The sequence below is a fragment of the Arachis hypogaea genome, chromosome 3, assembly GCF_003086295.3.
Source record: "Arachis hypogaea cultivar Tifrunner chromosome 3, arahy.Tifrunner.gnm2.J5K5, whole genome shotgun sequence".
Lineage (NCBI taxonomy): Eukaryota > Viridiplantae > Streptophyta > Magnoliopsida > Fabales > Fabaceae > Arachis > Arachis hypogaea.
In genome coordinates, this window is record NC_092038.1 from 114,274,325 (window position 1) to 114,299,312 (window position 24,988).

The 24,988-nt window shown below is 38.5% G+C and overlaps 3 protein-coding genes across 4 annotated transcripts; 2 read left to right on the forward strand and 1 right to left on the reverse strand.

Moving 5' to 3' along the window:
* The first annotated feature begins 43 nt into the window (after positions 1-43).
* LOC112790954 (11-beta-hydroxysteroid dehydrogenase A) lies at positions 44-1,818 on the forward strand. The gene is made up of 6 exons (XM_025833591.3): positions 44-293; positions 387-579; positions 658-743; positions 833-964; positions 1,058-1,222; positions 1,319-1,818. The coding sequence occupies exons 1-6, from the start codon at positions 111-113 to the stop codon at positions 1,601-1,603; spliced, it is 1,044 nt and encodes a 347-aa protein (XP_025689376.1). The 5' UTR covers positions 44-110; the 3' UTR covers positions 1,604-1,818.
* A 10,549-nt stretch (positions 1,819-12,367) lies between these two features.
* Positions 12,368-16,273, reverse strand: LOC112790956 (recQ-mediated genome instability protein 1). Of its 2 annotated transcripts, none has more exons than XR_003817862.2 (8): positions 15,741-16,273; positions 15,223-15,393; positions 14,669-14,814; positions 14,335-14,468; positions 13,536-14,218; positions 13,233-13,308; positions 12,982-13,110; positions 12,368-12,868 (listed from the first exon to the last, which is right to left on the reverse strand). XR_003817862.2 is itself a non-coding variant. In XM_025833594.3 (8 exons), the coding sequence occupies exons 1-8, from the start codon at positions 16,194-16,196 to the stop codon at positions 12,698-12,700; spliced, it is 2,001 nt and encodes a 666-aa protein (XP_025689379.1). In that variant the 5' UTR covers positions 16,197-16,273; the 3' UTR covers positions 12,368-12,697. The 2 variants fall into 2 exon arrangements, 1 of the variants encoding a protein (XP_025689379.1); XM_025833594.3 differs by having other exon boundaries at positions 13,198-13,308.
* Positions 16,274-16,469: 196 nt separating this feature from the next.
* Positions 16,470-19,870, forward strand: LOC112790958 (DEK domain-containing chromatin-associated protein 2). Its single transcript, XM_025833595.3, has 11 exons — positions 16,470-16,879; positions 16,968-17,001; positions 17,166-17,245; positions 17,344-17,403; positions 17,603-17,713; positions 17,828-17,908; positions 18,172-18,243; positions 18,540-18,948; positions 19,199-19,296; positions 19,400-19,430; positions 19,518-19,870. The coding sequence occupies exons 1-11, from the start codon at positions 16,499-16,501 to the stop codon at positions 19,643-19,645; spliced, it is 1,485 nt and encodes a 494-aa protein (XP_025689380.1). The 5' UTR covers positions 16,470-16,498; the 3' UTR covers positions 19,646-19,870.
* Positions 19,871-24,988: the final 5,118 nt, after the last annotated feature.

The following is a 24,988-nucleotide window of genomic DNA, read 5'->3' on the forward strand; positions in this document are numbered from 1 at the left end:
AAAACGCCAGCGTTACATTGGCACCTTGGGATATATATCATATATATGAGTCTACTTCCTTGGTGTTTCCCCCCATCTCTCTCACCGTATTCCTTCAGGCAGCAACAATAATGGTTGTGGATGAATGGATCTTGAACATCCTAGTTCCACCTACGTGCATAGCTTTGCTCCTTTTCATTTTACCACCTTACCTCTTATTCAAGATTATCTACTACGTTCTGAGATCACTGCTTAAAGAGAACGTTGCAGGGAAAGTTATCCTTATAACTGGAGCTTCCTCAGGCATAGGCGAGGTACCTTAATTAGCAATTATTCTCTCATATATTCTTAAAGAAAAACAATGTTTGTTATATTATATGTTATGCGTTTGGTTTGTGTTTGCAAAGCATATAGCATATGAATATGGAAGAAGAGGAGCGCGTCTGGCTCTTGTTGCTAGAAGAGAGAATCGACTGAAGGAGGTTGCACAAAGAGCCATGGCGCTTGGTTCTCCTCATGTCATTACCATTCCTGCAGATGTTTCCATACTCAAAGATTGTCAGCGGTTCGTTGACTGCACGGTCAACCGATTTGGACGATGTGAGTATTAAAACTTAATGTATGATTAGGAATTATGATTTTCAAGTTTAGGGATTAATCAGCTGTTTGTTTTTGCAGTGGATCATCTGGTGAACAATGCTGGGGTTGTTCCTGTTTGCTTGTTTGAACACGCCACTGATATCAGTAATTTTGCACCCGCAATGGTAACTACTGAAAATCTTCAATGTTTTACTCTGCCTTCTAATGGTTAGTTAATTATTATGAAGAACTTGTTTCCCTGTTTGCTTAACAGGACATTAACCTGTGGGGTTCGGCGTACGCCACTTATTTTTCGATCCCACACCTCAGAAAAAGCAGAGGAAAGATCATAGCAATAGCTTCCTCGGCTGGATGGTTGCCTACTCCTAGAATGATATTCTACAATGTAATTAATACTCAAGCTTCATTCCCTTCATGTCATCATCTGTGGCTCTTTCTGTCAATTACAATTACATTATAACGTGTTTTCCATGTTCAGGCAAGCAAAGCAGCAGTAATAAGCTTATATGAGAGTTTGAGGACTGAACTAGGAAAGGACATAGGAATAACCATAGTCACACCAGGGTTGGTCGAGTCAGAAATGACACAGGGCAAGTTCCTATCAAAAGATGGCCAAATGGTTCTTGACCAAGAAATGAGAGATGTAAGCTTAAAATAAGAATACTGAATTGTCATGGCATCTATTTGGTGCCCTCAGCATATATAGCAAATTATGGATGCTTAATTTTGATTGGCGCAGGTTCTGGTTAGTTTGATGCCCATAAGATCGGTGACGGAAGCTGCCAAGTCAATAGTGAATAGCGCCTGCCGTGGAGACCCGTACCTGACAGAACCAGCTTGGATTAGGACAACTTTGTATTTACAGATATTTTGCCCTCAACTACTCGAATATTTAAGCCGCTGGACCCTAATTTCAGGCACTTCTGAGAGGGACACAATTAGCAAGAAGCTCCTTCATTTATCATGCCTGAAGAAATATCTCTATCCTGAATCAGTCAGAAATCCCACGCTCCAACCCAACTAGAATGTAGATTCATAATACAGGCACTTAAATGGCAATAAAAATGTGCCGTTCATGTACTTTTGATTGCCTCAATAGTTTGTCCTTCTAGATTACAGGGCGTTTACAATGTGTTTACCAAACTCTCAAGTCTCTTTGTACAACTCAACTTTCTAAAACAGATAATAGAGTGAAACGGCTCAGGATTGAAGCCAAGGCATTGCTCTGATTTTTTATTATTCTTTTTCTTGCTCTTGTTCCGTTCCTGGCGACTTTTAAGTACGAATTTGTCTTTATATCAAGGTTCAGAAAACCGGACCGGTCATTAAACCGCTCTAATCACTGGTTTACTGGTCCAACCGGTTCAACCGGAAAAATCGTTTTAGAATAGAATAATATATAAATTATAAATACACATCCTAAAATATAATTATAGTCTGATATAAATCTTAAAATATCTTCGAAATTTAAAATACTACATAAAATATCATCAACCAAATACATATTGATCGTATCAAAATCCAAACTCGATCTATTTTTCCAAGCTAAATCTGTTTTTCCCCTAAGGTTAGAAGAACCTTGTGACTGACTATCGTTAGCATACGGAAATTGGGATTAGCAGCATCATTCGGAAGTGGAGTATCGGCAGGCATGTTATTATTCACAGAAGCATTGTTATCAGCAGTTGCTTCTTGATTAATACTATCTTCCATAACCGAAATTAATAAAACATATATGAAATTAAAAAGTAAAAACAGCCGCAAAACCACAGCACAACACATCACAATGAACATACACAGAAATTGAACAGTTCACAGATGAAGTTCCAGCAATTAAACAGTTCACAGAACAAATTCATAGAAATTGAACAGTTCACAGATGAAGCAAAATAGAAGACCAGGCTGCTTAATTTTCAGATTATTAATTTCCTATGCTCAGCAGCAAATAGAAATTGAGCCAAGGATCAAACACAAATTGACAAACAAAATGAAATTGTGCAACAAACAGGAATTGAGCTGCAATATAGAAGACCAGGCTGCTTAATTTTCAGATTATTAATTTCCTATGCTCAGCAGCAAACAGAAATTGAGCCAAGGATCAAACACAAATTGACAAACAAAATGAAATTGTGCAACAAACAGGAAGTTAGTTTTCAGATTATAAATTTCATGCAAGGTTTCTACTTTCTACTGAGGAAGTTCATACTGCACATAGTATCAAATTCACAGCCACAGCCACAGTTCACAGCCATAGTTCACAGCCACAGTTCATAGCCACAGTTCACAGTCCACAGAGATTAAATTGATCAGCCACAGCCACAGTTCACACTTCACAGAGTATCAATTTCATGCAAGGTTTCTACCGGGGTCGATGGAAGAACATGAGCAGAGGCGAAGAACAAACAAGATGAGCAGAGGACGAGTCACTGACCTGGGGTCGATGGAGGGCTACCGGTGCTGAGTGTTGACTGTTGAGGACCGCGCAATGGAGATGGAGGGCTACCGGTGTTGACTGCGTGCTGCGGTGCTGGTGTTGAGAAAATGAGCATAGGATGGAGATGGAGGGCTACTGGGCAGGAACCAGGCGAAGGCGACGATGGAGATTTGAGGGTTACTGGGGCTGAGGATGGCGACACCAGGGGACGAAGGATGGCGACAGGGGGGCTATGGTTCAGGGCGGCTAGGGTTCTCCGTTCTCCATTGGAGATGATTCAGAAAGGGGGAATGAATGAATGGGGTCGGGGGAAGAAAGGGGGGTGGGGTGCTCCGTGCTAAACGAGCGGGTCGGGTCGGGTCCGTTTTTTTATTTTTTATTTTAATTATAAAAACGGCGTCGTTTAGCATAACCGGCCGGTCACCGGTTCGGTCTAACCGGCCGGTTTTTGATCGGTTCGCCGGTTCTTAAACGGTTTTTGTTTGGACGGTTTTTATATGAGGGACCGGACCGTTTGTAGCGCCGGTTCACGGTTAAACCGGTCGAACCGGCCGGTCTGGTCCGGTTTTCAGAACCTTGCTTTATATATGTTCCAAATCTTCTAAACTTGAAATCTTCCTCCAGAATATCTGCTCGCAATTTTTTAGAAGTTAGAACCTGTTCTTGCCTGGCTAATCCGAGGTATAGCTCGTCCCTTAATGAAGATCGGCAAACTCCTCAATTGGAACGTGATATACGTCGGTGATGTAGGAACAGTAGAGGTGGGTACCTGCAAAGGCACTCTAGCGCTCAAGTTAGTAGAAGTATAAATTGATAAGAGTTATTTCTCGGAAGAAGTTGCATACCTTCTAAAATTTGTTCGTCCTTTTTTATATAAGGTCGGCCATTTCCTCTGTGCTGTAACGCTCAAAGAGAGGATTAATTGCATATCCGACGTTATGGATTAAGAGTTAATTATAGTAATTATGAAAACGTCGGTTATGACTAAAATTTTGGACGTTATCGAGCTATAACTCGTAACCGATGTTTACTGGTCATACCACAGCCCCCAAGCTTAACCTGGCTTTAAAGGGATAAGTTGAGCTTTATAAATGAGTTATAGCTCGGTATATAGAACTCCCAGGTCAACGTGTCTCATTTAAAGTTACTTGGGGCTAATTGAAAATACTTGGACATAAGAGGCTGTAACTATAATGCTTTTGCATGGTTTAAAGTGTGTGTAGTTTTATTTAATATTTTATTTAAACTGGTCCAAGTTCCAAGGTCTCTTTATAACCGTTAAAAGTGGGTTTCATTTAGTAGTAAGGATTTTGTTAAGGAACTGAAGAGTTAAGTAAATGAAGGGCTAGAAGACTAACGCTTTGTTTCCTGCGATACACTTGGTGTGGCTACGTGATATCTAAAGAAGCCTTTAAACACAAATGACTACTAGAGGTTAGTAAAATTCTTCCTCTTATTTTCGTTCTGTTTGTTAGTATTTTTCTGATTTTGTCAAAAAATGAATGAGAACTGTTTGCTAGTATTTTTCTGGTTTTGTCAAAAAATGAGTGAGAAGAAAGGTAAATTTTTGTCCAAGGTTAAAGATGATGAGTCTTATGATTGGGTCGACGAAGACGTCAAGATACGGGTTTCCTTGTTTTTTGATAAAGATAGTGTGAATGAGGTTAAAGTAGCTAGTATAGTGAAACCTGAATTTCGTTTGGAGTTGCTACCATGCAATCAGTCTGATCGTGTTTTTCATAGAAAAAGGAATTTTGAAAACTTTTTTATGTATAGTTGTGTAATGGAAGAATTACGTGTTAAGCTTCCATTTACCAACTTTGAATGTGATATTCTCAAACAAATGAACTGTGCACCCTCACAAGTCCACCCCAATGGCTGGGCGTTTATAAAATGTTTTCAAGTTCTGATACAATTCTTTGAAATTAAACCTGAGTTGGAGCTTTTCTTTTCACTCTTCCAAGCCAAAGGGGTGTGGAAGGGTTTATGGGTCAACCTAAATAGTACTCCTGGCTTTTCTATTTTTAAATTGTATAAATCCTCTTTCAAGGATTTTAAAGAAATGTTCCTGAAGGTGAAGTCATTGGATGATGATTTCCCTTTTTATCTAGATGAGCATTTGGGGGAGAAATTCCCGCTGTACTGGTGTTGTCAACCGCAACATATATTAGGTCCGGAACTGATAACTAGTCGAAATGAATGTATCATATCATTTTTAATTGAGATGGTAGATAAGGGAGGTTTGATATCTGTGTCTGAGTTGCTTTCATGGGAGGAAGATAGGTCATCTGTGATGAAATATTTTGGTGAGAATATCAGAATTTATTTGTATTTATTTACATGTTAATATTTGTTTTATTGATGTTATTATTTACTTTGATACAGCTGGAAAATTCCCTGGAGTATCTGCCTCAACCCTAAGGGCCCGGTTTAAATCAAAGAACTTCGAAGGTTCTTCTTCAAACCCTGAAAAGGTGGATGTTGGGGGTGAAGTCAACCAGTCCCCTCCGAAGAAGAAAGGAATCGTTTTTAAAAAGAAAAAGTCAGACATGGTTATCATCGATGATGAACAGGACAGGGAGGGAGTGGTGCAGCTCGAAGATTTGTTGAGCTTTACAGTGAAACAAGAGAAGCTTCATATTTTTGAAAACGACGGGGATGGAACATCGGTTTGGGATCGGAGGTTCCCCTTTAATGTTGTTGCAGATGAAGTTGTTCAATGTTTTTCAGATATATCCCGGGTGGACGAGGCTGGGGATATAGGAATTGATCAATTTCTTTAGGTCAGCTTTACAGTAACTGTCTTGATTTACTTAAAAGATTATAGTTATTCTAATTCTAATCTTGTGATTATAGGTGTTGGGATTCCGGTTAGCCTGTATCGGTCGTAGTCAGGAGAAAAAACACAAGAAAGCTGCACTTGAGACTTCGGAGAGTGCTACTTTAAAAGAAAAGCTTATCTTAAAAGAAACAGCCCTGACTGAATTGAAGAAAAAGGTTTCTGATGTGGGAAAGGAGCTGAAAGTGGAGAGGGAATTAGTAAAAAAGAAAGAGAATGACCTAGAAATTGTAAACAAGCGAATTATCGAGTTGACCTTACAGATGAAGGAGATTGAAAACAGCAGAGATGGGCATATTCTCGATGCCTTTGCTGAGGGGTTTGAGCGAGCGGTTACGTAGGCTAAGTTTCTTGCGCCTGACGGGGATTTTTCATCAATGGATCTGAGTAAGGTGATTCGAGATGGTCAGCTTGTGGATGATGAAGAAACCGTTGAAGAGGGGGGTGATAATTTGGTTGATTAATGTTATGGTTATGGTATTTTGAATGTACACCATATGGCTTTATTTTGTTTTCTTAGGAACTATGAATCGTGACTGTTTTGTTTTGGTTGTTTCTAATTAATTGGTGTAATTAGGTTTTGGTTGTTCCTAATTATTTTGTCAGGTACCCTTGAAGGGGATTGGAAAATGTGTTCGACTGTTAAAGCCTTGCTTAGCATATTGTCTGTTTGTGTTAAAGGAGTCTGACTTCTGATCCGATGACAAAGCTGCTTTATTGTTTTGATAATTTGAAATTGTTTGATAATTTGAAATTGACTTGACTTATAAGTCTAATAAGAATATGTTGGCAGAATATTATAAGAAAAATTTTATAAATAGATGGAAAACCTCCTTGAGCAAAACCCTTTTGGGAAAAAATCTCAAGGTAGGAAAAAGAGTACTAGCATGCTGCTTCTTGCTAACTGTAATATTGCTTTAAAGAATGGATATTCCATGTATTTGGGATTCTGGTGCCATCCAATTGTTCTAGTTTATAAGCTCCTCGTCCTAGGGCTTCCTGTACTCGGTAAGGGCCATCCCAGGCTGCAGCAAGCTTTCCGTGGGAGGACGGTCGGCGAGCTTCTTCGGTTTTTCTTAGTACCAGATCTCCAATGTTAAATGATCTCGGCTGGACCTTCTTATCATGTCGTCGGCCAACCTGCTGTTGTAGAGCTTGGTGGCGAATGGCCGCTGTATTTCTCACCTCTTCTATTAGGTCAAGTTCTGCTCGGCAAGCCTGATCATGGTGCTCAGCTTGCGCCCGTATTGAGTGTTGCGAAATTTTCAGTGGGATCATTGCCTCAGACCCATATACCAGGCGAAATGGGGTTTCTTTAGTGGTTGAATGTGTCGTAGTATTGTATGACCATAGTACTTCTGGAACAAGTTCGGCCCAAAGTCCCTTGGCATGGTCGAGCTTTTTCCTCAAGGCATGTAGGAGGACCTTATTAGCAGCCTCTGCTAATCCATTAGATTGTGGGTGCTCCACAGATGAAAAGTGCTGTTTTATCCTTAGATTCTGAAAAAAATCTTTGACATTATGGCCGGTAAACTGTCGACCATTGTCAGTTACAATATGGTGAGGTATACCAAATCGGCATCTGATATTTTTCCAAACAAAGGATATCATCTGGGATGATGTGATTCTCGCTAAAGGTTGTGCTTCGACCCATTTAGAAAAATAGTCGATTGCAACTACCAAATATTTCACCTATCTTGGGGCAGTGGGGAATGGCCCGAGGATATTGATTCCCCACTGGTTGAACGGCCAACTTACTACCGAATGGTGAAGATGTTCGTCCGATATGTTGATGATCGGAGCATGCTTCTGACACTGGTCGCAAGTTTTGACCTTTTGTTTGCTGTCTTCCCACAACGTCGGCCAATAAAAACCGGCGCGGAGTATTTTCTGTGCCAGGCTTCTTGCCCCGGAATGTATTCCGCAAATTCCTTCGTGAGCTTCGGCTAATGCAAGATCAGCCTCCGACCTGTCTAAGCATTTCAAAAGTGGTCGAGAATATCCCCGCCTATACAGGACATTATTCATTAGTGTAAAGAAAGAGGCCTGTCTTCTAAATTTTTTCTGATCTGAGACCCCTTCTGGGATGGAACCATCTCGAAGATATTGCATATAAGGTAACTGCCAACTATTGTCACTTGAAATGCTTAGAATATTAAGTGTATGAATGCTCGGCTTATCTAAAGTTGATTATAAAAGTGTTGCCGTTTGTGCCTGTGTAGTGGCTAACTTTGATAAAATATCTGCCCTGTTATTCTGATCTCTAGGGATATGGCAAATTTCAATTTTTGAAAAACTGTTTATCAACCGTTGATCAATATCTAGATATTTTAGCAAAATTTGATCTTTTGTTTGAAAACTTTGATTTACTTGTTGAACAACTAACAATGAATCACAATAGACCTTTAAGCTAATAATGTGTAAATCAATGGCTAACCTTAGCCCCGCAATAAGGGCTTCATATTCGACCTGGTTATTACTGGCTTTGAAAGAGAACTGCAAAGAATGTTCCAGGATTATGCCCTCCGGACTTTCTAACAATATCCCCGCTCCAGACCCTTGAAGATTTGAAGCTCCGTCAACGAACAAGGTCTATTCCGAGCTTTCTGCGTCCGGGTATGGTTCTGTGAGTTCGGCAACAAAATCAACCAAGTACTGCGACTTGACAGATCCCCTTGGTTGGTATTGAATATCAAATTCTGAAAGCTCGATGGCCCATTTGATGAGTCGTCCTGCTAGTTCGGGTTTAGAAAGAATCTACCGAAGAGGCTGCCCAGTTCTAACGATGATTGTGTGACTCTGGAAATATGGTCGGAGCCGTCTTGATGAGAAGACCAGTGCTAGGGCGAGCTTTTCTAACTTTGGGTAACGAAGCTCGGCACTTTGTAATGACTTGCTCACAAAATAAACTGGGTGTTGGACCTTCTCAATTTCTGTTATAAGGACAGAACTAATTGCCACATCAGTAATAGACAAGTATATATATAACGGTTGTCCGAGTTTTAGTTTTTGTAAAACAGGTGGTTTGGAAAGAAATTGTTTCAAACTCTTGAATGTAGCTTCACAGTTTTCGTTCCATTCAAAATGTTTTGTATTCTTTTTTAAACACTGGAAAAAGTTAGAGGATTTAAGTGCCAAACATGGTAAGAATCTCGACAAAGCAGCGAGTCTTCCTGTTAGTCGTTGAACCTCCTTTATTGTTGTTGGACTCTGCATATCAAGTATTGCTTGACATTTTTCTGGATTTGCTTCTATGCCTCGGCTAGTGAGGATGAATCCGAGGAATTTTCCTCCCCGAACACCGAAGGCGCACTTTTCAGGGTTTAGTCTCATGTTATATCATTGGATCTGTCCAAAGATCTCAGCCAGGTCCTGGATATGGGAGTTTCCGACTATTGTTTTGGTGACCATGTCGTCAACATAAACTTCGATATTCCGGCCTATTTGTTGCTTGAAGACCTTGTTCATCAGCCTTTGGTATGTTGCGCCTGCATTCTTTAAACCAAAAGGCATAACATTATAGCAGTAATTACCATACTCTGTTATGAAGGCAGTTTTTTCTTGGTCTGATGGATGCATGAGAATCTGGTTATAACCAGAGTATGCATCCATGAAACTCAAGGTACCATAACCACAAGAGTTATCAACTAAAGTATCAATGCAAGGTAAAGGATAAGCATCTTTAGGACATGCCTTATTTAAGTCAGTAAAATCGACGCACATGCGCCACTTACCGTTACCCTTTTTTACCATAACAACATTGGCTAACCATGTTGTAAACCTGATTTCTCTGATGAAATTAGCGTCAATGAGCTTTTTAACCTCGGCTATGGATGCAAGACGTTTCTCAGCTCCTAACTTTCTCTTCTTTTGGGAGATCGGCCTAGCTGCTGGATTAATCGCCAATTTGTGTGTAATAACAGATGGATCTATTCTTGGCATATCGCCAGAAGTCCAAGCAAACAAGTCGGCATTCTGTCGTAAAAAATTGACGAGTTGTTCTCTTTCTTCAGTACCAGTCGAAGTTCCCCCAAAAGTGAACTTCATTGGATTCGTGGTAAGAGCGACCTTTGTTAACTCTTCATTTGGCATAGGCCGATCTTCAAAGTCGGCCCTGGGATCTAGCTCGACCAGTATTGGTTGCTCGGATTGTATGGAGTTGACGCGTGCTGTGTTGTTTCTTTTGATAGGCTTTAAGCTTGTGTTATAGCATTGCCGAGCCTCATGAAGGTCACTGTGAACTGTGGCTACTACATTGTCCTGCATAGGGAACTTGACACAAAGGTGAACTGTGGATACAATTGCAGCAAATCTATTTAAAAATGGTCTTCCTAATTTAAGATTATAAGGGCTAAAGCAGTCGACAACAAGATACTGAATATCTTGCGTCTTAGATAATGGTTGCTCACCGAGCGTGGTTTGTAACCACACAGAACCCAAAACAGGAACTCGTTCACCTGAAAATCCGACCAATTCTCCGAGATACGGCTGCAAAATGTTGCTGCTTAGCTTCATTTTTTCAAACGTGGTAAAAAATAACACATCGGCATTGCTTCCTGGATCAAGTAATACTTTTCGGACTATCAGGTCCCCCAACTGAACGGAGATGACAACAGGGTCATCAAAGTTGGTATCAGAACAAGTAAAGTCAGTCGGACAGAAAGTCATATCTGGAATGTCCGGAACCGGTTGAGGATCCTTGGGGGCATCCGTGACTGCCAACATGGCCCTGTAAGTGCGCTTTCGGGCCGAGCTTGTATGTCCGCCTCCAGCGTAACCCCCTGAGATACAGTTGATCACCCCTCTGGGTTGGGCCGGAGCTTTATCCTTTTCTTTTGATGATGGACTTGCTGTTGACGCGTCAGAGCCAGGGATTGCTCTCTTCTGCATATGACTTGCAATAAATTTATCAAGGTGGTCTTGTCTTGCCAGGCGTTCCAGGAGATCCTTAGCAATCACACATTCATCGGTTGTGTGTCCGTGTTTCTGATGAAAGGTGCAGTATTTAGATTTATCAACACTTTTTGATTCTGAGTAATTGCCAACTTTACGGGGAGGCTTAATTAGCTTGGAATTGAGTATCTCTTTAATAATTTCATCTCTCTTCGTGTTGAACTGAGTGTATGACTCATAACGGGGGACTGGCTTAAAGGCCTTCTTGCTATCCCGCGATATATCATCATTTTTACTTGTGGCCGACTTTTCTGTTTTTCGTGCTTGCCAAAGCTCTTCAACGTTTATCTGTCCTTTGGCTTTTTCGCGAAACTCGGCCAAAGTTTTAGGTTTAGCCACAACAATGGTCTCCTGAAATTTACCTGGGCGAAGGCCACTTTTAATAGCATGGAGATGGACTTCAGGGTGGAGGTCGGGGATTCTCATGGCGACCTTTGTAAAGCGGGTGATGTAATCCTTCAGACTCTCTTGTGGACCTTGTTTAATGGTTGTCAAATAGTCGGAATCGTGCAAATATATTGCTGATGCTGCAAAATGATCTTCAAACTGCTTAGCCAACTCCTAGAAGCGTGATATAGAATCTGCAGGCAAAGAATAAAACCAGTCAAGTGCAGGACCATCTAAAAAGGACGGAAAACAACGACATAAAATAGGGTCGGATGCACCGTTAATGATCATAATAGATCAGAATTTTTTAATGTGCTGCTTTGGGTCTCCTAACCCGTCATATGGGGTTAAAGTCGTCGGCAGGGTGAACTGTCTGGGAAGTTGGAAGTTCATTGTGTCGGCTGTGAATGGCCCTGCAGAGTTGTCACGCTCATCTTCGTCAGCATCGGGCTGGGCTCCTTCACTTCGATGGCCCCCGTTGTCATCACTCCGAGGTGTCTCGGAGACATGAGTCGGTGCCGATTGACGCTCGTCATTCATCTGTCGCTCTTCGTGATCATTATTATGCTCTATTCGAGCATTAACTAGTTGCGCGATTTGGTTTTGCATTCTTTGATTTTCCTCCGCCATTCATTGATTTGCTTGTTGAAGCTCGGTAACCATTCGTAGGAGCTCGGATGAGGTAGGAGGAGGAACATCAGCCATGGGTGGATGTAAGGGTGTTGTGGGGCCTTTGAGGAATAATATCTTAATTCTTCGGCCCCACGGTGGGCGCCAAATGTTCTTGCCTGGCTAATCCGAGGTATAGCTCGTCCCTTGATGAAGATCGGCAAACTCCTCAATTGGAACGTGATATACGTCGGTGATGTAGGAACAGTGGAGGTGGATACCTGCAAAGGCATTCCGACGCTCAAGTTAGCAGAAGTATAAATTGATAAGAGTTATTTCTCGGAAGAAGTTGCATACCTTCTAAAATTTGCTCATCCTTTTTTATACAAGGTCGGCCGTTTCCTCTGTGCTGTAACGCCCAAAGAGAAGATTAATTGCATATCCGACGTTATGAATTAAGAGTTAATTATAGTAATTATGAAAACGTCGATTATGACTAAAATTTTGGACATTACCGAGCTATAACTCGTAACCGATATTTACTGGTCATATCAGAACCCAAAATCTAATGCAAAGAAAAGAGAAGGCTCTTACTAGTTCTGAAAAGAACGACCATTCTGTATACATATGTCATGCCTATTGCCTTAATTACATCCATACATCCATGTGCTATAAGTCTTACTTTACATCACCAAATGCTTGCTTATAATTCATAACTCCAATCATAATTTCAAGCTCGGTAGAATACACAAGCGAAGGAGCATAGCCATAAATTTATGAAAAAATGATTCAATTGTCCAACAAATCCAAGTCCATCTCAATTATGCAAGCAGTTTGCCATAGGTAACATGACAATAGTCAGAGCCCAACTTATAACATTCTACCCATTCAGATAACTATGGTGACAATTCAATTGGATTCGAAGGACAATGTGTTTGGGTTTGTGGAGGGTAAAGGGACTTGAGCCGTCTCAGAAGTAACCACGCATCAGACTGAGGGCAGCCTTGACTCATCTCTACGGCAACTGGAAGCGATGATTTTCTATTTAGTTCCACATGCATTATACCCTACAGACACAAAAGCAACAAGATTCGCATTAACAGAATAAGGAAGCATATTTTAATTTCAGCATAACTTGCTGGTCTATCAGATTTTCAACGCTAAGAGACATTTGTATCACCTCGAAGTTTATTAAAAATGCTTGGAACTTATGCATTACGTTCTTTATGTTCTGCACTATTTTGTTGTCAGAAGAAGAAAGTGCTGCAGTGACTTCCTCCGGAGAATAGCCAATTCCATTCTGTACAACCTATTTGTTTATCTCAAAAGAAAAAAGAAAAAAAAAATGAGTACAGTAACCCTCATAATAAAAACTTATTTTCTAGAGAAAACTCACATGATGATCAATAAGAACTTCGGCAATGAGACTACCATCATCTACATATGCCTGCAGCTCGTATGTTGTCCTTCCCTTATATTGGAATCGCTTTACACCAGTTAAAAAGCACTGCAAAAGAAGAAGAAAAAAGAAGGGGGGGGGGGGGAGTTGTTATATTGAGAAAGAAAAACCATAAGATTGCAAAAAAGTCATAAGTAAACATAAGTAGTAGTATTATGGATAAATCCATTTGCAGGATGGTTAATGGGTCAACAAAACAGAAACTGACACCAGCATATGCATAAACAAGGATAGAAATCATTGTTCAAAGAAATAGTGGATAGATTAACTTTTACCTTAATTTTACCATGAACTGAAGGAACTTTCTCCTTCATTGTAACCCACTTGGCTGACAAACTAGCTAAGTATGTGAAAGGAACTTCTTGGTCTGCAGACAGCATACGTGGGTGGTCACTGTCATCAACCATATGGACATTGTTATTGTTTACAGAAGTGGAGGAAGATCCTCTCCAAAGATCATTATCTGTAACTTCAATGGCGTGGTAATCGTCATCAACCATATGGACATCATGATTGTTAGGAACAGTGGAGGAAGATCCTCTAGGATGATCATTTTCTGTATCTTCAATAACTCTATCCTTATCTGTCTCGACATTTTGCACAATAGGAGAGCTCTTCGGGGGCACATAACTTGTTCTTGTTATATGAACAGTATCTTTATGTGCCGTTGCATCATTTGTAGACAAATGAGAAGATTGGTTGCCGACCGAATTTTCTCCTGCTATAGCTGCAGTATCTATATGCATCTCCTGAGCCCTTGCAACTGCTGAAGAGAATTGAGTGGCTGTGGAATTCACAAAGCTTGCAGGGTTGGTATCAGCATGCATATCCACATTCATGGTGTCAGCATTTGCAACCGTGCTGGGTATTGAATTGGAAGCAGCATTTCGTACACCCATGAGATTGGTATCTTCTGTAGTTACACAGTTTCCAGTGCCAGACATGGTCAGGCCAGCACCTGTAAATAAATAAGATCAAGAAAACTAGGATAAAAACAGGCTTCATTGTAGAGGTATGCTCGCCCAGGCACAAAAAAGCAGATGTACTTTCAGTTATAAAATGAGGATGTAGTACCTTCGTTGTTAATCTGGACAGAATCAGTACTTTGAAACACAGAGCTGCTGCGCCCAGTATCATCAACTGTACTCGCTGGCCATGCTGCAAGAGTTGCTCTAGTTGCTAAAGGAGGAAGGACTCCATTTTTAGTTCTGCACGAGGATAAGAAAGACTAACTTATCAAGGTTTCCCTAAATATAAAATGAATAATTACAACAGTAGCAATAGTAGAAGACTGCAGGAATTAGGAAAGTTTGCACCATTTTCCAATGTATCCTATACTTCCATGCCAAGAGATACAACATTCCATTTCACATAGTAGTCCAAATAATCCAGCTGCAATAGTTTGTACCTTTTCCCCCTGGGTGGCTTGTTCAATTCATCAACTAGCCGCTTTCGAGCTGCATCCAGCTGCTCAACTAGTCCCCCCAAAATTTCAATTGTCTCAGGGACAAGCATCAAAAGCCCACGTCGCACATGTACATTAGAGATAGCAACCTATAAGTATTAAATAGATCCCTCAAATTCATCTTAACAAGCAACTAAAGAAGCAAAGAATTTACGTGTGCCATAACAAAATCACTTGAAAAGAAGAAAGGGTCAATGCTTATTTGATCGAGTCAATAGCACATACGAGAAGCATTAAATTAAACAAAAGTCTAAGACTATGAGCATACGAGGTTAATAATCAATGTAGGAAATAACTTATGTCTCCAGGCCAAAATAGAAGCACATAGGCAATATGACTATGAGCATTATTATTTTGGTTTGGCACAATTCAAAGATTAAGATTAACATATGTCTTTTGCAACATAAATACTATTTAGAAATACATCCATCATAATCTTAGCAAGTCAATAGTAATTTGTATCAGTTCAGGAAAAGAGTGGTATCAGAAAGAAAAACCTTTAAACCAGAAGATGCACAAACATCAAGAGATAGAATGGGCCTATATTCCATCGCAAAGACTCTCTGAATGCCATCCGTCATTGATAACTTCAGGCATCTCTTTAATCCGGGTGGGGCTTGTTGATATCTCCCTCGAAGAGGACAACTCATATTAAGGATTTCATCAACCTGCCAATGCAATGCGATGGTAAAAATAGATAGGCACATGAGTTCTCCATCAGAGCAAAAACACTTGACACATGGTTTATCAATTCAAGAATTGGACATGATAATATATACCGAAGATGCAAGACTCAATACTTGTTAAACCAAGTAGAATAATGAAATTCCCGCTAGAGTAGCAAAACCTGAGTAACTCGGTCATTTAAGCATTTAGGCAAACATCAAGCTACAACTACAGCAAAGTATAGTTCGTCAAAACTATAATATTGTAATCCACTTTATCATACTAAATTCAAACAATAACACAAACACATAGACGATTAAAGCAATGAAACAAATAACTGAAGAGGCACCTGCAACACAAAAGGGCCGGAGAGATTAACGAGATGCATCGAATGCACATTGGGAGGCAGCACGCCGCTCCCACACGAGTTCATATCCGAAAAGAGAAATTGCTCGAAACAGAGCTTGGCCTTCGCAGTAACATCGAACCCCGCAAATCCCCTCACGGAGCCCTCAAGTTCGCCAAGGCATGCATCCACCCACTCTCTCTTCAGCCCCAGTCCCAGCCGACGAAGAGAGTCGCCCACGGGGCAGCTTGAAGCACTAGGTTGCGGAGGAGGCGGCGGCGAGAGGTAATCGGGGACGTCGACGAAGGCGGCATCATCGTCGTCGTCGGAGATTAGAAGAGGCACAGATGGAAAGTTAGAGGAGTTTGAAGGTTGGGGCGTGGATGTGACGGAGGGTTGCGGAGTTTGAAGTTGTTCAACTTCGTCGTCGTCGTCGAGAACAAGGCGACGTATTGTCATTTTTTAACTGCAGTGGCAAATCGGTAAATGTGTTCCTCCATTCAGTCCATTGTTAAATTCGAAGTCAAACAAGTGTTATTGGAGGGAGGAGAAATTTTGCGTAGGCGGGAATCTGAGAAAACCGCGTAAAAAAACTCAAAATATTTGAAAGATCGCGCCCTCTTGTTTTTTCATCGCCCTCCAAAATTTAATTTCCAAATCCCAGTCGCTTCAATTTAGGTTTTATACACTCTTGGGATCTTGGCACTTTACAATTTACAATTTACATTCTCTCTTATTTCTCCTTCTATCTGTTCTCAAACATGGCTACTGAAACCCTAGATGCTCCCAAACCTCAACGACTGGCTCCCAATGGAGATGCTCCGACCAAAGCAGAAGCTGACCAACACGAAATTCAAGATGAAGAACAGCAACACGACAAGGAAATTTCTGACGACTTTCCCGAGCAGAAAAACTGTGGCCAATTAGAAGAGAATGTGGATCGTGAAGAAGATGCAGAAGAAGATGAAGATGAAGATGAAGATGAAGAGGGTGAGAAGAAAGAAAATGATGTTGTTACACCAGTAAAGAGTGCAAGTGGGGGTAGACCTACCAGAGAAAGGAAATCAGTAGAAAGATACACTGTGTCCTCTCCACACAAGTTCCCTGGTTATGCTGCTACTAAAACTATCTCAATCGACCAGGTAGTTTCGTAGTTTTATGATTCTCGAACAACTCTGGAATTTTTGGATTACTGAGATTGTTTGATTAATTATGCTATTTGGATTTTAGGGCAATGGTACTCAGCTTAAGGACATCCCAAACGGTACCTCTATTTTATTCTCTGCTTGTTATTTGAATCCTGAAGTGGTAAAAGCATGATGACCTTGAACTAAAGATTTTGTTTGTAGATTTCTAAGTTGATTGCTTGTTTTTAGTAACATGATTTCCTAAAGAAGTGTTATCAATCAAGATCCTAATAATTTTCAGTGGCTTTCAAGCTATCAAAAAGAAAAGTCGATGATAACTTGCGTAGCCTTCATAGTATACTGTTTGCGAAGAAAGCAAAGGTGACCCATCAACTCTTTTTTTCCACTCATGTTGGCAATTCTTATAAATCCCATTCGTGATTTTCTTTGCTTTGTGATTGACATGCTTTCTGATGTAGGCACAAACTTTAAAGAGAAACATTGGCATGTTTTCTGGCTATGTGTGGGCAGAAAATGAGGTACAATTGCACTATGTACTGAGCTATTGGCATATTGCCCCTTTTATATCCCTAATTATGCAGATGATCTTATTAATCTTCTGTGCATGTTGTTGTTATACATGTTTTTCCTCAACATTTTAGAAATGGAGGCTGTGTGTAATAACAAACTTATATCAGTTATATGTATTAAACATACAATGGTTTTATTTACTGGCAGGAAAAACAGAGGGCCAAGGTAAAAGAGAGGCTTGACAAATGTGTGAAAGAAAAGTTGATTGACTTCTGTGATGTGCTCAATCTTCAAATAAATAAGTCCTCTTTGAAGAAGGTAAAAGTTAATCAAATAGTTTTATATAATTTACCAATTTTGAGGGCTGTCTTTTATTTATAACAAAAGAAGATGAAAAAAAAAAATTGATGGGATCATGGAACTCTATTCCAGGAGGAACTGTCTGCAAAGCTGTTGGAGTTTTTGGAATCCCCTCATGCTACAACTGATGTATTGCTTGCTGATAAAGAAAAGGTTTTAACTTTCTAGCATTATTTTGCATGAATTTATTATCAGTTGTGACTGGTGGAAGTTGTCGTATAAAATTAATCTTATTAGTACTTTCTTAACTCTCATATCATTAAGTCACCAACAAAAAACTCTCATATCATTAAAGTTTCCTTCTTATTAATCATGTGTGCCTTTTATTGGTGTCACTTTATCCTGATCCATTATATGATTAATTTGTTCTAGTTTGTTTTCCTTTTCTTGTTTTTTTAATACCTCCTTCATTACAGAAAGGTAAAAAGCGTGCCAAAAAGAAAACTCCAAGAAAATCTTCTGGCGGTGCTGTTGAAAACCCTTCGAAGGTGTGTTCTTATGCTATGCTACCTTGCTTCACATCTGTTATGCACTAGCCCTTTGATTGGTGTTCTCTTTCATTAAAACCTAGCAATAAATGTCTAACTCTTCATGTTGCATTTGATGTGATTTATGGTAATTGTTTGAGTTATTGTCCTTTGAAATTTTGTTATTTTTATGCTGTATTGAACTTTGTCTTTCTGTAAGTTTTGATTTGATAATTTTAGTTTTCTACTGTTCTTTCTCATCCTGCTATGCTAGAACATGCCTCTCTTTTTTAAATAGAAAAATGTTTCTCTTTTAGAGGCAAAAGCAAAGTTCAGAAAATGGGAAAAAGCGAAAGCAGTCTTCTGACAGTGAGGAAGATGATACAGCCGAACCTTCAGATGCAACAATCAGTTCTCAGGAAGATGAGGAAGATGGTGAAAATGTTTCAGTCCCAAAAAGTGAAAGTGACTGTGAGGTTCAGGAAAGTCAATCTGATGAAGAGGAAAATAAAAGCACTTCAGAGAAAACTGTGAAGGAGGATCACTCTACACCAGTCAAGAAATCCTCTCCTGAAAAGGCTGCCAAGAGCAATGACAAAATGCCAAAAAAATCAACATCTGCGTCCAAGAGACAGAAAACTGATGGTGAAAGCAGGGAGAGTAAGCAAAAGATTGCAAACAAAAAAGAAACTGGCAAATCTTCAAAGTCAGTGTCTAAGGATCAAGGTACTATCTTCCTTGCACATCCATTATTGGCAGTGGTCATAGTCTGTTGGTTGCTCAAAAGTTAAATCAATTTTGTTCTTTATAAGTTGTCACTCTCTTTGAAATTTACCTGCTGCTTATATACTCCCTATAGTTGGATAAGTTATTTGAGTCATGAGAATTTTTTAATTCTAGAGGATTGAATTTGCTATTAAATATGCATGTTTTCAACTGTTATTTGTACTTACCAATTCCAAGCCAATAATGGCAGGACAAGACAACATCAGTAAGAAAGCAAATGCAGAACCTACTAAGGAGGATATGCAAGCAGTGGTTGTTGATATGTTGAAGGAAGTTGATTTCAACACTGTCAGTAATGTTATTTTGTTTTCATTGGTTTGTTTAAATTTCATATGCTTTTATTTTTTAATTTTGTTATTATTTTAAAATAATTCTACCAACATTGATACAGGCAACTTTATCTGATATCCTCAAGAAACTTGGTATGACCATTTTACACTTGCTGATTCTCTTACGGAAATTAACGGAAGTTATTTCTTGAAAGTTAATTTGTTGCGAAATGTTGACAGGTACTCATTTTGGATTGGATTTAATGCATAGAAAAGCTGAGGTAAAAGATATAATTACGGATGTAATCAATAACATGTCTGACGAGGAAAATGAAAATGGAGATGATGAAGATGAAGATAATGCATGATTATACCTCAGAAAATAATCTTAATTTTGTGCAGAAAACATATGCATGTGGTTTATTTTACTGCTGGCTTTGCTGATCTTGGGCTTTAGTAGATTGTATTTTGTGATCCGTTTTCATTAGTTAGGTTGAATTGTGTCTTTGAGTTAGGCTAGATTTATTCCCTTTCCTTGTGTTTATTATGTAACCTGAATATTATATATGATATATTGTTAAATTATTTTAAAACATGTAGTATTTTGGTGTTTGGTATATTTTGGCATGGTTTTGAAAATCGGTAAATTTAAATTAAAATTGTTAAAAATTAGTAGTATGTAATTTTAATTATTTAAATCTAATCATTTATACATTAAAAAAATTTATAATTTTATAATTCTATATAATAATTTAATTATAATTTATTATTAAAATTTATAAACAAATTCAAACATCAAAATTTGTCATTAAAAAAAAATAAAATGTACATAATTTCAAAATTTATAATCCTAATATATCTACTTTATACCAATAAAAATTTACAGTCAATAGAATTACCAATTAATAATTATGTTTGAGATATTACGAATTTAATCAATAAATTTTAAAATTTTAATTCCTAATATCTAATTTAATACTAATAAATACCTATATTTAAAATTCTATTAATACTTTTTATTCTAAAAAAAAATTCAAATCATAATCTCTTGATTCTCTTCTATTCATTTGCCTTTCCTCATTCATTTTCTCTCTCAATTAGAAAACCAAAACTAGTTAGCAATAAGTGAGCAACTATTACATTAATTAATTAAATTAATTAATTTAATAATTTAGAGTATTAATTTTTTATTTTTTTTATTAATATACGTAAAATTTGAAATGATTAAATTTTATATTTATTTTAAAAAAATTAATTTTTGCGGGTAGGGTAGGGTTTAGAATTTTAGGGTGTGGATAGGGTTAAGGTTGAAAGATTCTCAACCTGTGGATAGAATAGGGTAGAGTTTTAATGAAATTTTCAACTCGCGGATAGGGTTAAGAGTAGAGTCCAAACCCTACCCTATCCTACCCATTGCCAGCCCTAGTTGTACGGTGTCACTATCACAGAAAATGACAACGCCAACACCGAAACGAACCTTTCCACCAGTAATATAATGCAACGGAAACTCTCCATCGTCGTCCAGAGAATTCGTAGCTGCGGATCTCGATAGAACTTTACTCATCTCCCGTTGTTCCTTCCCTTCAAGCTAGTCGCCGTCGAGATTGGCAGCCTACTCTGCGGCCTAATTCTCCTCTTTGTCCCATTCGTCATCATCGCATACCTCTTCATCTTTGAAGTCATCAGAATCCAGATCCTCATCTTCATCTCTTTCACTGGACTCAAGATCTCATTAAAATATGAGAATTTTAAAGTTTTGGAATTAGGATTTTTGGTGATTTTCTCTGTTAAAGTTAGGGTTCTTCAGAAGGAGATTTTGAATTTGAGAGAGAGAGAGAGAATGGAGGAGGGGTGCTGCGTGTTCTACTTGAGCTGGTTTTTTTCCCTTCCCGATAAACGGCGCCGTTTTTAGGGGTGGTAGCAAACCGGAAATTCAAAAGCGGTCCAGTTTAGTTAGTTTATTAGTTATCCGCTGATTTGACCGATTTTTTCTACTGGTTTTTTAAAATGGTTTTAGAAATTAACCGGACCAACTAAAGGATCGATTCCTAATTAATTTATCGAACCGGTCGGTCCGGTTCGATTTCAAAACATTGCATTTTGACATCAGTGTTTATAAACATTATATATAGAAAACATTATATATTAATGATAAGATTTGTTAATAATTAATAATTATGATAAAATGTCAATAATTATAAAGTTATACATTAAATAAAAAAAATTCATGTATATTAGCATTTTCATTTTCATTTCCATTTCATACATGTTTGTTTGACTAATAATTTAATATTGTAGTTTTTATAACTAAATTGGCTCGTTTGATCAAGCTAATTAGAAATTGGCCATTAAATATAAAAGTTTTTATTAGTTTAGAGGATGAGGATTGAATTATGACTTTCTTTTAAATTTGATTAATTTTGTCTCAAACTAGAAAGAGTAACTTAGCTTCTGTTCTGTCTACGAGATGGATTATGTAGGAGACTGGTGCACGAATTTGTGATTCGCACAACTAACCAGCAAGTGCACTGGGTCGTCCAAGTAATACCTTACGTGAGTAAGGGTCGATCCCACGGAGATTATTGGTTTGAAGCAATCAATATTTATTTTATTAATCTTAGTTAGGATGTCAACAAGGTTATTTGGATTTAATTGTAAGAAGTCAAAGTATTTAAAATTATAAGTTGGAATTATTAGATTTGATTGGAAAGATAAACAAGAATAATAGCGTTACTTGTTGTGCAGTAATGGGGAATATGTCGGAGTTTTGGAGATGCTTTGTCCTTTGACTTCAACTCTTCCTTGAAATCCTTCAACACACGCAAGGCTCCTTCCATGGCAAGCTCTATGTAGGGTGTCACCGTTGTCAGTGGCTACTTCCCATCCTCTCAGTGAAAACGTTCCTATGCTCTGTCACAGCACGGCTAATCATCTGTCGGTTCTCAATCAGGTTGGAATAGAATCCATTGATTCTTTTGCGTCTGTCACTAACGCCCAGCCCTCAGGAGTTTGAAGCACGTCACAGTCATTCAATCCCGGAATCCTACTCGGAATACCACAGACAAGGTTTAGACTTTCCGGATTCTCATGAATGCCGCCATCAATCCGGCTTATACCACGAAGATTCTGATTAAGGAATCTAAGAGATACTCATTCAATCTGATGTAGAACGGAGGTGGTTGTCAGGCACACGTTCATGGATTGAGGAAGGTGATGATTGTCACGGATCATCACCTTCTCCATAATTAAGCGCGAATGAACATCTTAGATAAGAACAAGCGTGTTTGAATGGAAAATAAAGGAATTGTATTAAATCATCGAGACGCTGCAGAGCTCCTCACCCCCAACAATGGAGTTTAGAGACTCATGCCGTCAAAAAGTATGTAATTCCGATCTGAAAATGTCATGAGGTACAAGATAAGTCTCTAAAAGTTGTTTAAATAGTAAACTAGTAACCTAGGTTTACAGAAAATGAGTAAACAAAGATAATTGGTGCAGAAATCCACTTCTGGGGCCCACTTGGTGTGTGCTGGGGCTGAGACTAAAGCTATCCACGAGTAGAGGCCTTTCTTGGCGTTAAACTCCAGATCATGACGTGTTTTGGGCGTTCAACTCCGGATCATGACGTTTTTCTGGCGTTTAACTCTAGACAGCAGCATGAACTTGGCGTTCAACGCCAAGTTACGTCGTCTATCTTTGCGCAAAGTATGGACTATTATATATTGCTGGAAAGCCCTGGATATCTACTTTCCAACGCCGTTGAGAGCGCGCCAATTGGACTCCTGTAGCTCCAGAAAATCCATTACGAGTGCAGGGAGGTCAGGATCCAACAGCATCAGCAGTCCTTTTTCAGCCTAAGTCAGATTTTTGCTCAACTCCCTCAATTTCAGCCAGAAAATACCTGAAATCACAGAAAAATACACACACTCATAGTAAAGTCCAGAAATATGATTTTTGCCTAAAAACTAATATGATTCTACTAAAAACTAACTGAAACATGCTAAAATCTACATGAAATTACCCCCAAAAAGCGTATAAAATATCCGCTCATCAGAGACAATTTCATTTTGTCTCATAAATTGTAAAAAAATAGAATCAGTGCAGGGAAGAAGATAACACAGTCATGTATCCTGGTTCAGTTGCCTTGTGTAATACAAATTACATCCAGTCTCCACTAGAACAGTGGTAGAATTTCCATTATCATGTCAAATATTACATACATCAATTCCTTAGAATTCTATCCAATCCTATCTGGGACAAATTCAGCTTTTAACCCAAACCAAATTTGACTATAAACTCACCCTCGCTTTCAATAGCAAAGTGTTCATCCAACTTGCAAGGTTTACAACTCAAAAATCAAAAACAAAAGAGAAATACAAACAAAGGAGATAAGAAATAAATCTTATATTTTCTCTCCAAGTTTCTCTCTATGCCTTTTTTCTCATTGGCTTTTTCTTAATGGCACTTTTTTATGCCTTTTTCACTGAATAGAAACAAAGATAGACATAACATACAAACAAAATACTCAATGATAAACCATGAAAGAGATGATGTTGCACAACTTTAATATTATAAGTTGAACCTGATTCAACACTCTCTGATGAAGCTCTTCATCTTAGCAGAATATTTCTTTGATGTAGAAACACTGTCCAAAACGTTGAACTCTCAGAGGGAAGCTCTCAATAAAACTCAAAACTCTGGTTCTCTCTCCTTGCTTACAAACTGAAGTGATTTTCTTATTTTTATAAGCTCTGTTTTTCTACTAGGATTTTCTTCATAAGTCAGCTCCTTAATTCTTGAATTTAGAGCTAACTGAGGTCTTTTTTCTTCTTTCTTCCATCATTCCTAAAAATCAGGAATTTTTTATCAGAGACAAGTAATACAGCTTCCTTGAAAACAGATCATCAATGGATTTGATAAATGCAAGCCTTTAATCTTGTACTTTGTCTCCAAGAAACAATATTATCCATTGATTTACAGCGAAAAAAAATTGCCTCCATTTTTCTTCATATTTCCGAAATGGTAGTGTAGAGGGAAAAAGACATTATCAAACGATTTTCTTGCATGTAAATGGATACAAATTACCTTTTTCTTCTAATTGTGTTTTGATTAGACAACTACTTTTCTTTCTTTTGATTTGGTGCCTAATAACAGGTAGAGCAACTTTTTCTTCTTAGATGTTTGGTGATAGAATGAGAAAGAGTTCCTTTTTCTTCTCTGGGTATTACCCGAAGCAACATAGCATTCCAACTTAAGGTTGCTTTCCTTTATTCTGATTGGCATTGGGTTGGGTAATGGACTCATTTTTCAATTTGCAGCCTTAAGAGCACTTGATCTTTCTAGTTGGGCTCCTTGGCTTCTTTGATTTGGACTATACTATGAACATGGGCTGCATATACTAAACATCACATCAACAACACACTTGGCTTATCAACCCAAAATAAACTTATGTTTGTCATCACCAAAATTGTTATTATTGTTTGCTAAACTCAACACTCTCTCCATTAACGACAATCATAATTTAATGATAAAATTAAAGAAGATTAAATACAAACTTCAGATTAGAGACTTCCCTTTGATGATATCCTGAGATATGATCAGCTCCCCCTTTATTTCACAAAGGTAGCTCTCCCTTAATGTGAGCTTTTCAACCAATAACACTTATATCTTATTTGCATACATATCAGTAGTTATAGAGCATGATCAACTCA

Bases quoted from the DNA above. Each gene is read 5' to 3' on its own strand.
- LOC112790954 (XM_025833591.3), top strand. From the start codon at position 111: ATGGTTGTGGATGAATGGATCTTGAACATCCTAGTTCCACCTACGTGC. The intron at 744-832 runs GTAACTACTGAA...TTTGCTTAACAG, and splicing joins GTAATTTTGCACCCGCAATG to GACATTAACCTGTGGGGTTC. The intron at 965-1,057 runs GTAATTAATACT...TTCCATGTTCAG, and splicing joins CTAGAATGATATTCTACAAT to GCAAGCAAAGCAGCAGTAAT.
- LOC112790956 (XM_025833594.3), bottom strand. From the start codon at position 16,196: ATGACAATACGTCGCCTTGTTCTCGACGACGACGACGAAGTTGAACAA. The intron at 15,394-15,740 runs GTGCCTCTTCAG...TTGCATTGGCAG, and splicing joins CCGGCCCTTTTGTGTTGCAG to GTTGATGAAATCCTTAATAT. The intron at 13,111-13,197 runs GTGAGTTTTCTC...ATAAACAAATAG, and splicing joins AAGTTCTTATTGATCATCAT to GTTGTACAGAATGGAATTGG.
- LOC112790958 (XM_025833595.3), top strand. From the start codon at position 16,499: ATGGCTACTGAAACCCTAGATGCTCCCAAACCTCAACGACTGGCTCCC. The intron at 17,404-17,602 runs GTACAATTGCAC...ATTTACTGGCAG, and splicing joins ATGTGTGGGCAGAAAATGAG to GAAAAACAGAGGGCCAAGGT. The intron at 18,244-18,539 runs GTGTGTTCTTAT...TTTCTCTTTTAG, and splicing joins CTGTTGAAAACCCTTCGAAG to AGGCAAAAGCAAAGTTCAGA.